This window comes from Bombina bombina, chromosome 12 (assembly GCF_027579735.1).
Source record: "Bombina bombina isolate aBomBom1 chromosome 12, aBomBom1.pri, whole genome shotgun sequence".
In the NCBI taxonomy this organism is placed as follows: domain Eukaryota; kingdom Metazoa; phylum Chordata; class Amphibia; order Anura; family Bombinatoridae; genus Bombina; species Bombina bombina.
Genome location: NC_069510.1, coordinates 95,867,230 through 95,879,489, shown reverse-complemented (window position 1 = coordinate 95,879,489; position 12,260 = coordinate 95,867,230). Strand labels below are relative to the sequence as shown.

Below are 12,260 nucleotides of genomic sequence, written 5' to 3'. Positions count from 1 at the left end.
GCGTCTATTGGAAACATTTTTCTAAATACAGGAGGGGGGGAAAAGGGCACACCGGGCCTATCCCACTCCTTAGTAATTATCTCTGTAAGCCTCTTAGGTATAGGAAATACGTCAGTACTCGCCGGTACCGCATAGTATCTATCCAGCCTACATAATTTCTCTGGAATTGCAACGGTGTTACAATCATTCAGAGCCGCTAATACCTCCCCTAACAGTACACGGAGGTTATCAAGCTTAAACTTAAAATTAGAAATGTCTGAATCCACTCTAATGGGATCAGAACCGTCACCTGCAGATTGAAGCTCTCCGTCCTCATGTTCCGCATACTGTGACCCAGTATCTGACATGGCCCTAGTATTATCAGCGCACTCTGTTCTCACCCCAGAGTGGTCCCGCTTCCCTCTAAGTTCTGGTAATTTTGACAAAACCTCAGTCATAACATTAGCCATGTCCTGCAATGTGATTTGTAATGGCCGCCCTGATGTACTCGGCGCTACAATATCACTCACCCCCCGAGCGGGAGATGCAGGTACTGACACGTGAGGGGAGTTAGACGGCATAACTTTCCTCTCGTTGTCTGGTGAAAGCTGTTCAATTTGTACAGATTGACTTTTATTTAAAGTAGCATCAATACACAGACTTGTGACTGAATTTCTGATGCGTAGTAAAAGCGCCAAATTCAGCCCCTCCCCCTCACACACAACAGTGAGGGAGATCAGTAAACTGTCATAAATCCAACAAAATGCCCGCCAAGTGGATAAAACTAATGCCCAAATAAGTTTTCACCCAGTACCTCAGAAATATAAACGATTTTACATGCCAGCAAAAACGTTTCACATCAATAAATGTATTTGTCATAAAAAGCCTGCTGCAAGCCGTTTTAACTGCAAAATAGGCTAAAGTTTTATGTAAACAGTATTATTTCAGTGAAATGCCATTCCCCAGAATACTGAAGTGAAAATATACATACATGACAGCCTGATACCAGTTGCTACCACTGCATTTAAGGCTGAACTTACTTTATATAGGTATTTGCAGTATTTTCTATTCAATTCCATTCTCAGAAAATAATATGCTGCTACATACCTCTTTGCAGGTGAACCTGCCCGCTGTCCCCTGATCTGAAGTTTACCTCACTCCTCAGATGGCCGAGAACAGCAACATGATCTTAACTACTCCGGTTAAAATCATACAGAAAAAACTCAGGTAGATTCTTCTTCAAATTCTCCCTGAGAAGGAACAACACACTCCGGTGCTGTTTTAAAATAACAAACTTTTGATTGAAGTTATAAAAACTAAGTATAATCACCACAGTCCTCTCACACATCCTATCTATTAGTTGGGTGCAAGAGAATGACTGGGTGTGACGTAGAGGGGAGGAGCTATATAGCAGCTCTGCTGGGTGATCCTCTTGCACTTCCTGTTGGGGAGGAGTTAATATCCCAGAAGTAATGATGACCCGTGGACTGATCACACTTAACAGGAGAAAAGGTGTTTGAGAGGTGACATGATTACTTTCTATAAATATATTCAGGGCCCATATACAGAGATGGCAGAAGCTCTGTTTATTCAAAAATTATTTGTGACAAGAGGTCACAATTTAAGGCTGGAGTATAGGAGATTTAATCTTCTGCAACGGAGATGTTTTTTTCACTGTAAGAGCAATAAAACTGTGGAACTCATTACCAAAGGAGGTAGTGAATGCCAATACCATAGGTACATTTAAAAATGGTTTGGATACATTTCTGGCTAGAAACAGAAGTCAGGGATATGATTGCTTGTATTAAACGGGTCACTTTTTAAATGGGATTAATTTAAAGGGACAGTCAACACCTGATACAACCGGATTCCATATGTTTGTAACGCAAATGAAGATCCACCTGCACCGGCTCCCTTCTCTTTTACCTCTATCCTAGTCCTAGGAATCCTTCCAAATACATACGTTAATGTAGTCGAAATATGGCCGCCAAACTCCCCCCACGGTTATGTACTAACCTTCTCTTTCAATCCATCCTCCAATTAGAATGGAATACTCGGTCAGAATCTTCACTCGTTCACAGTGTTTCACGCATGCGCGATTCAATAGGAACCAAAAAAGCGGAACTTTATTCTTCCCAATAGTTTCCGATGTATTATATTTTAAACAGTACCGTATTACTTAACACTGATCTAATTAATTGGATGCGTCAAGTCCGATTGCTGATTTACAAATGCGCATGCGCAATGACATATCGTGCGCATCATCAATCCCTTCATGAACGAGCGTGATTTGGAAGTGAGATGGGAAGAAGGAGGAGGGGGAGGAGTTTGGCGGCCATATTTCGACTAGAGTAACGTATGTATTTGGAAGGATTCCTAGGACAAGGATAGAGGTAATAGAGAAGGGAGCCGGTGCAGGCGGATCTTCGTTTGCGTTACAAACATATGGAATCCAGTTGTGTTGGGTGTTGACTTTCCCTTTAAGCTCAACTGGAGCTTTTTTGTAAGCATATTAGATTTGTATAGGTTGAACTCAATGGACTTCTGTCTTTTTTTAACCTCATCTACTATGTTACTTACCTGGACTGCAAAAGTGCCCAGCACAATGCTACAGAAGATTGGATTCCCAAAGATTCCATCAAAAACGTTCCTCTCTCCGTGGATCTTGCGTGCATTTATTTCATTGAATAACTGCATCATGACAAAGGTGTTAAAGATGATGGTGTAATGCTCAGATGGAGGAGAGTGTAAAGGTGCATTTCGTCCACAGTCAATGTCAAAAATGATTTCACCTACAAAGCAAATATACAGAAGATGTGTTTGATGTAACTCTTAAATAGGGTGCTCATAGGTAATAATGAGAAAAACCATCAGCCAAACAGTGAAATGTATAGCAAGGATACATTTCACATACAGAATAAACAAAAGTAGTTCCTTCTATACCTACCAACAAAAAGCAGTGTGAAAATAATGATAAGCTGATAAACTGCATGGCCAAGGATATTTTTCATCATGGTGCGAGAGATGAGAGGCTTGTTTCTTCCGTAAGGTTTACGCAAAAGGAGAGATTCTGTTGGTGGTTCCGTTGCAAGAGCCAGTGAAGCAAATGTGTCCATAATTAGATTTACCCAGAGCATTTGGACAGCTTTTAGAGGAGAGTCCTGGAAATTAGAAAGGTAATACAGTCAATGTATTTATGTTATCGCCATTTGGTAAAGTGGCATCTTTATTTTAAATTAATTTGTATATATTGGGCCAGATTATAAGTGTAGCGCTAATTTAATGCACGCCCGCAAACGGGCAAATTCTCCCGTTTACGGGTGCTGGATAAATAACCAGCCATTACAAGTGGCTGGTTATTTCTACCGCTAGCACGTGGTAGCAATTAGGGTTCAAAGAATTAACAAGAGGTCAGATCTTTGGTTCATTTTTTAGAAGTGCCCCAATTGGTCCCAAATTAAAGTATTGTTTAGTTTATTATTTAATAAAAAAATATATTTTTTTTTAATAAAAAAACTGCACTATGCAGTTTTTGGGGGCTAAAGATGGCGGCTGTAGGGTGTATGGAAAAAAAAACGGCACTAAAAAGTGCCTTTACATTGCGGTCTATGGGAACTGTGTGTTCCCTGTAAATACTGTATATATTTATATGCTTATATACATATATATTTATGTGTTAATATGTCTATATACATAAACACATAAATATATATGTATATTCATATACATATATATATATATATTTAAAACTGCTGCCCATCGCTGTACGACTTACCCTCTTCGCTGCACTTGGTTCTCATGCTGTGTCTCACAGTATGAGAACGAAGCTCCCATTCGAGTCTATGGAAGCACGCTCTATTGAGCGCAAAGCTTCCATTTGGGGGACTTCAAATACCAGCGCACATTTGCGTGTGCTGGTATTACGAGTGGAGTGCAAATATTGCGCTCTTTTTATCGCAATTTTGTGCTCCACTCGTAATCTAGCAATTTGTCTTTTATTAAGATGACTCATGCACTTCTGGTCGATTTACATGGGATCCATGTAGTCTTTTCTTTATTTATGTTTTAATAATACAGAGGATCTGTTTTCAAAAACAAATAATAGGAGATTGTATTTACTTTCCATAAATAGAAAATTAAGGTTTAAAAAAATATTATATGGAAAAATACTTATATATGACTTTAATATTTTTTTTTCCGGTGACATTTAAATTTAAAAACATGTAAATAAACAAAAGAGTAAAAACTGCTCAGTAAAATTCCTTAAAGCAAATTTATGATTTACATTTCCCCTTTAAATGTAAATTTTTGATTTATTGTCAGACTAACAAGCTTTATGGAGCGGTTGTGAAAACTTTATTTATAATACACATTTTGTGCCTGATGAAGGTACTTACTTGAGTAATACACGCCCCAGTAAAGGCCACGATCACAGCTACCACATTGACCGTTAGCTGAAACTGAAGGAACTTGGAAATGCTGTCATATACATTGCGGCCCCACATAACAGCCTTGACAATGCTGGAGAAGTTATCATCTGTTAAAATGATATCCGACGCTTCCTTGGCTACGTCAGTTCCAGCTATACCCTGAATGATAACAAGAAATAGATGAATAACACAGAAAAATACTGGTTGGTGGTGGGTAAGAATTGGTTCAAACACTTTTTTCTTAAAGGGCCAGTCAATACAGTCAATTTGCATAATCAACAAATACACGATAAAAATACAATGCAATAGCACTTAGGGACCGATTTAACAATGTGTGGACAGACATGATCTGCTGTAGTGGATCATATCCTCCGTACATCGATAAATGCCGATAGCATACGCTGTCACCATTTATCATAAATTCTTGCGCAATGCAGCCCCCTGCACATTCGCGGCCAATCAGACACTAGCAGGGGGTGTCAATCAACCGATCGGGCTGAATGCTGTCCGCCGCCTCAGAGGTGGCGGATGAGTTAAGGAGCAGTGGTCTTAAGACCGCTGCTTCTTAACCCCTGTTTCCGCGGAAACAGTCAATTCGGGGCATAATAAATCGGTCCAGTAGTCTGAGCTTCAAATGAGTAGCACATTTTTTGTTGACAAAGTTAAGTCTATTTCCACTCCCCCTGTATCATGTGACAGCCATCAGCCAATCACAAATGCATATACGTTTATTCTGTGAGTTCTTGCACATGCTCAGTAGGAACTGGTGCCTCAAAAAGTATAAATATAAAAACACTGAGCACATTTTGTTAATGGAAGTAAATTGGAAAGTTGTTTCAAATTTAATGTTCTATCTGAATCATGACAGTTTGATTTTGACTTGAGTGTCCCTTTAATGATTTTGTCATGCATTATTTATTATTGTATAACTATATTTTTTAAAAACATAACAAGATATGTGTGGGGGGGGGGAGAGAACCTAGTTTCCAGCCCGGTAGATTTGCATACTGCTACAATTATGCAGGTGATGTTATTGTCCAAACAGTCAAAATTAAACTTCCATGATTCAGATAGGGCATGTAATTTTAAACGTCTTTCCAATTTACTTGTATCATCAAATTTGCTTTGTTCTTTTGGTATTCTTTGTTGAAAACTAAACCTAGGTAGGCTCATATGCTAATTTCTAAGGCTGCCTCTTATCTCAGTGCATTGTGGCAGTTTTTCCCAGCTAGACAGCACCATTTCATGTATTCCATATAGATACCATTGTGCTCACTCTTGTAAAGTTATTTATAAATCAGCACTATTTGGCTAAAATGCAAGTCTGTCAAAAGCACTGAAATAAGGGGGCAGTCTGCAGAGGCTTAGATACAAGGTAATCACAGAGGTAAAAAGTGTATTAATATAACTGTGTTGGTTATGCAAAACTGGGGAATGGATAATAAAGGGATTATCAATTTTTTTAAACAATAAAAATTCTGGAGTAGACTGTCCCTTTAAGAGTTTTTTTTTTTTTATTAATTAAACTTTGGAGTTTTAGATGATTATAGTTATTTGTGGTGGGGGAGGTGATCATCTAGGAGGGCGGATTAATTATGAGCGGGTAATGTTGGGGGGTTATTAAAATGTGCCAGGAGGTTTCTTTTGCAGTGGGGAGATATTAGAGTTATGGGGGTATTCAATAAGAAGGTTAAGGTTAATTGATAGAACTCTGTACGTATTTATAATATAAGTAATACAATTTAGACAAGCGGTGTATTCCAACAAAATTCTTCTTGAATAAACAGTAATTTATTACCATTGCAAAGCCAACATCTGCCTTTTTAAGTGCTGGGCCATCGTTTGTACCATCCCCTGTCACTGCCACAACCTGACGCTGTTCACCAATTGTGCTGTCGATTATCCCTACAAATGATACAGGAAAAATGCTGTATATCCACAGTACACACTGATAAACATAAAAACATAGATTAGAAGTTTGCCCGATATTTCTTAAAAGTGTAAACATATCTAGTTCATTGGAAAGCCTTATACTTATCCCAGGCATTCTTAAAGTCCCACAGTGTTTGTCATTACTAACTCTTGTGGAGGTTTTTTCAATGGGGTAGATTTATTAATTGTCGAGCAGACATGAGTCCCTGTTGCAAATCATATCCGCTCGACCTCGCTTAATGCTGACAGCATACAATGTCGGCATTTAACATTGCACAAGCATTTCTGGAGAAATGTTTGTGCCATGCCGCCCCCTCCTCACTGGGGGCCAATCGGCTGCTTGCAGGGGCTGTCAATCACCCCGATCGTATCCGACCTGGATGATTTCAGTCTGCCACCCAACAAGTTAAAGAGACAGTTTACTCAAATATGTTCTCCCCTTTTATTTGTTCCCAATGATCCACTTTACCTGCTGGAGTGTATTAAATGTTCCATTACCCTTATATTGGCATTTGAAATAGTTGATTTAGCCTGTGGTATCCCCACCTATCCTGAAAATTTTTGGCCTCAACGCCAAGCTGTGTTAACACAACTAATAGAAGAAATTACACTCCCAGTGGGGTATAGAAGAGATAAGGTAATAAAGTATTAATTTTTCATTGTTCTATCCAAGTATTGGTAAATGGTTTATGGACAGATATAAGATAAAGGGGTAGATTTACCAATGTCTGTCCTACATGATACGCTGTAGCTGACAAACATCGCTGAATGCCGGCATTTATCATTGCACAAGCAGTTCACCAGAACTGCTTGTGCAATGCCGCCCCCTGTAGATTCGCGGCCAATCAGCCCCTAGCAGGGGGTGTCAATCAGCCCGATTGTATAGGATCGGCGGATTGAAGACCGCAGCCCCATACGCCCCTTGTTAAATCTACCCCAAAGAAGCAAGTATATGTACCCAATGTGATAAAGTAATGAGATCTGATTATACCTACAAGCTCAACCCATTTTATTAGGTTGTGGCTTCAAAACACAAAAACAGAAAAATAAAATATTTCATAATTCAGATGGAGCATGCAATTTTAAGCAACTTTTTAAGCCACCAATCAGCAAGCGCTATCCAGGTGCTGAAGCAAAAATGGGCCGGCTCCTAACCTTACATTTCTGCTTTTTCAAATAAAGATAGCAAGAGAACGAAGACAAATTGATAATAGGAGTAAATTAGAGAGTTGCTTAAAATTGCTTGCTCTATCTGAATCATGAAAGAAAAAAATTGGGTTTAGTGTCCCTTTAATATACTTGAAAGTTACTATCATATCACCTCTTTCCCTTCTCTCCTCTAAGCTATACAGATTTAGGTCATTGAGCGTCTCCTGGTACGTTTTATTTTTTAGACCACCTACCATTTTAACATTAGTTCTGTTACGATTAAGCATAGTTTTGTACATTAATAGTCTACAGTATTGCAAACATCTATGTAGTCTAAATACTATATTTATATACCGTATATATATATAATCAATAGTGACTTCAGCATTACCTTTGACTAGTGTATGTTTATCAGTTGGGGAAGACCGGGCAAGAACCCTTAGCTTTGGCCAAATTTTATCCAGACGTTCTTGTTCTATCTAAGAAAAAAAAACAACATATTTATAAACAGTAATTATGCATCTCAGTTAGTGATATGTTAGTAAAAGTATCCTCATGAAACAGCGTGGCAATGTTAAATGTAACCATCTTACATCTTGAGACTATTAAAGAGATTTAACGAGGTCAAGTGCCTGAGAAATGTAATGAATCTCTTCATCCTAAAAGGGAACAGGTTTTTGCTAAAGAAAAAGCGGCATATTTAAGAAATGTCTTGCGGAACTGATCCGACAGTGCGATGTCTGCAAGACATCGCTGAATGCGGAGAGCAATACGCTCTCCGCATTTAACATTGCACAAGAGCTGCTGGTGCAACGCCGCCCCCTGCTGACTCGTGGCCAATGGGCCGCCAGCAGGGGGTGTCAATCAACCCGATCGTACTCGATCGGGTTGAATTGTTGCAAACAGGGTTATGGAGCAGCGGCCTTTGTGACCGCTACTTCATAACTGCTGTTTCTGGCGAGTCTGAAGATTCGCCAGAAACACGGGCCGTCACGCTCCTTTCGGAGCTTGATAGAAAGGCCCCTAAGGGTTTAAAGCATTCTACAGAACAATTTTGTTGAATTTTAGGGGTTGAGTTATCATTTGTCGAGTGGATATGATTCGCGAATCATGTCCGCTCGACATTGCTAAATGCAGACAGCATTTGCTGTCCGCATTTGTCATGGCACAAGCAGTTCTGGTGATTGGTATTCTGCCAATGCTAAATAAAATGATTTTTTCATAATTCAGATAGACCATGCAGTTTTAAACAAATTTCCAATTTACTTAATCTAATTTGCTTTGTTATCTTGGTATCCTTTGTTGAAATGTATACCTAGGTGGGCTCAGGAGCAACAGTGCACTACTAGGAGGCAGTTGCTGATTGGTGGCGGCACATATATGCATCTTGTCTTTGGCTTTCCCAATGTTATCAGCTAGCTCCCAGTAATACATTGCTGCTCACTCACCTAATGATACTAAGAGAATGAAACAAATTTGAGAATGGAAGTACATTTGAAAGCAGTTTAAAACTGCATGCTCTATCTAAATCAGGAAAAAATGTTGTTTCATGTCCCTTTAACTAACAGTATTTTATATCTTTTGTGAAACACAAGTTACACTTTATCAGCCGTTCTGTTCTAAGCATTTTCTTTTCTAATTCTCCTAATCAAATTTGGTTTTAATTGACTATTTTGTCATGCATGTGCAAAAGCTGAATATTTGAAGTCAATTCATGTGATGATTGTTTTACACATGTAAGTGTAATAACAGGTTTGTTGTTTTTAATCTTAAAGGAACATTCCGGTCCAAATTTAAATTGATATAGATGAATGGCATCTTTGTATAGAAACATATTTGCAATATACATGTATTGGTAAAAATGCTTCTAGTTAAAGTTATCACTGTTTTAGTGTTAGTATTTTGCTCTGCACGTGCATGTGAAGCATAGATAGAGATTCTCAGTGCACCAGCATTTTAAATACTGCAGCTGCTCAGAGCATTAGTGGGGCTTGTATCATGTCAGCAATTAAAAAATGGAGTCATCGATAGATAGTACAAACACCTTAGACTCTCTGACCAAGTGCTGTGTTTAAAATGCTGGTGCACGGTGCATACTTAAGTACACTTTTCAAAAAGCTATAGCTTATATTAGAAGCATTTTTGCTAATGCATGTATCTTGCAAAAAATCTTCTATTCAAAACTAAAATGCATCCATGTGGATTCCAATTTTGGCGGAATATCCCTTTAAGTGTGACCTTCAGATTCTTTGAACATATCTATACATGCAATGGGGTAGATTTATTAAATGCTGTAGCGAATCATGTCCGCCCAACATATCTAAATGCAGACAGCATACACTGTCCACATTTATTATTGCACAAGCATTTCTGCTGAAATACTTGTACAATGCCACCCCCTGCTAACTGGCAGCTGCTAGCAGGGACTGTCAATTAGACATGTGCGTTTCAATTCGTTCCGAATTCGATTCGAATTTCCGAATTACGGTAGTACAGAATCCTACCGAATAAATCCGAATTAGTTCGGATTTATTCATTACATTCGGATGGCCATGGATTATATTAGTATTGTACAGTATATTAGGTTATATCACTCTGCTATGGGTTACACATAATATACAGTACATAATACTAGTCTAATACATAGCACATCCCACCTAACACATACCGAATTTCCGAATTGAACCGAACCGAATCCAGCCGAATTTCTTCGAATCCGAATGAATCCGAAACAAATTCATTCGAATTTTTCCGAATTCGAATCTATCCGAACCAAAATTCGAAAACATCCGAATAGATCCGAACCAAATTTTTCGGCCATGCACAAGTCTACGTCAATCATCTGATCATAGGGATTAAGGTTAAAGGGACATGATTTAGGTAGAACATACAATATTAATTATATAACAATTTTAAACTACTATATGACATTCACTAACACTACAAAAACAAAGGTGCTGTGTGTGGTCTAAATTTCACTCTTTTCAGCATCATAGTTTTACAATGTTATTCACACAACTAATACAGCTACAAATCCACAATTCCAAAATCCAAAATTATTTTGAAATCCAAATTCTTTAATTAATATTTTTTTTAAAAATAAAATTATCAAAAATACTATTTTCCGGTGGGCGGAGCCAGCAGTCAGAGTGAACGGACATGTTTTAGCAGAGCTCTGTAAAAAATTTTAATTAATGTAATAAACCCTTCTTTTCCCTATCTGAAAGTTTCCTATTCCCCACTTCAGTAGGATACCTTGATGCAACTTATTCATAGCGATTAGCAATTGCCGAATATGGGGACAAGAAGACCGGTTCCGGACACATTAAGGCCGCACCGTCTCACCAACCTAGCACCGAGTTCATGAGCCGCAATAGGGCCCTGAGACTGTTACTCTCCTAACACACGAGAGGTAAATGTTGAGACATAGCAGCCCTGCACGAAAACTGGCAGATTAATCATCTGAGCAGCCGACTGTCCCGAAGACTGCCATGATGCTGCGGACTCTACATGTAGCTCCCCAGTAAGCGTCTGTCGATACCTACGGTACAGCACACTAGTGGGCCTGCTATTGACATTGCATATTGAGAAATCGAATTCTGGGGCAGACCTGCGACAGCCACCTCTGCACGGAGATTGTACATCACGCGCTATCACAATGATCCAGGAAGATCTTAATCTGGCATTGCTGGGCCTATTACTAAATTTCGGAAGACACATGGAGGAACAATTCGGGGACCTCTTGACTCTCTTACGGTCAGAGCGAGCCAACCCACAACCACGCCACCCGAATCCTTGCCTGAGGACCTGAGCTCAGCTAAGATCGACCCGTCTTCATCCACCATACTCGAAGCAGCACAAGCGGATCATACAACAATGGCGGAGGCTGCTGGAATGATGCACGCATTCTTGTGGTGGCCGGGTTCAGAAAACCTTGAATGCTTCCAACTAAATTCCTTTCAAGGCAAGAGCAGTATTGCTCTCAATCCCTACAGCTTTGGTGTGTGGGTGGTTGACCCCCCGGAGCCCAAGCAGTATTACTCATATTCAAGTGCACTCACACTTCTAGAGGGTCAAGCGCAGCAAAGTCCTCAGAATATTGGTCTCACAGAATTCTTCATAAAGCCCTTTGGTTCTCTCAGATCACAGATGTTAGCCCTGTTTGCTAATCCTCTCATCGGGTCACTCTCTCTGCAAGCCCTCAAAGATATTAAAGTGGGTGTCGGCTGAGGTTATTGAATTCCCAAAATCTAGGATCAGTGTCCTTATTGCCCTACTGGAACTTGAGAAAATTTTGGGCGACGACTCATGATTCCAGTGACATTATTTTCAAGCTCTCAGGAACTTTTGTGCCTTCCTACTACTTAAAACCTTCCTGAGACTTTCTCATCCAATATGGACTTTCTATGTAAGGTCCTCTGTTTATCAGTTTATGTTGGTTAAGCATGTCACAAAATGTTGCGACTTGGGTCACTCTGCCTCATGGCTTTAATTTATTTATAGTGTCTGCTCCGCCATCTTCCATGACTAGATCTTGCACTTTGGAGAATGGGCATATAGCTATAAGACAGAAGTATATTGACCTCAGATATTTTGGCTACTAGCAACACTTAGCTACTTTTGCTTTTATGGTACACATTTGCTTCCACTCATTGCAAGGTCACTATACTGAGAACTTGGGAACTTGTCTTTGGCTCTTAAGCCTATCTAATACTTGCATATTCTATTTGTTACCCTTAATATTAGTCTTACAATACTTGTCACCTTAGT

At 39.3% G+C, this 12,260-nt stretch overlaps 1 protein-coding gene across 1 annotated transcript in view; it reads right to left on the bottom strand.

Annotated features, from left to right (window-relative positions):
• Positions 1-12,260, bottom strand: part of ATP2B3 (ATPase plasma membrane Ca2+ transporting 3) — a 287,085-nt gene that overhangs the window by 49,387 nt on the left and 225,438 nt on the right. Inside the window, exons 13-17 of the mRNA XM_053695746.1 lie at positions 7,882-7,969; positions 6,208-6,314; positions 4,377-4,568; positions 2,927-3,140; positions 2,560-2,771 (exon numbers count right to left, since the gene is read on the bottom strand). Coding sequence (XP_053551721.1) covers positions 2,560-2,771; positions 2,927-3,140; positions 4,377-4,568; positions 6,208-6,314; positions 7,882-7,969 — 813 coding nt within the window. The remainder of the gene's footprint in view (positions 1-2,559; positions 2,772-2,926; positions 3,141-4,376; positions 4,569-6,207; positions 6,315-7,881; positions 7,970-12,260) is intronic.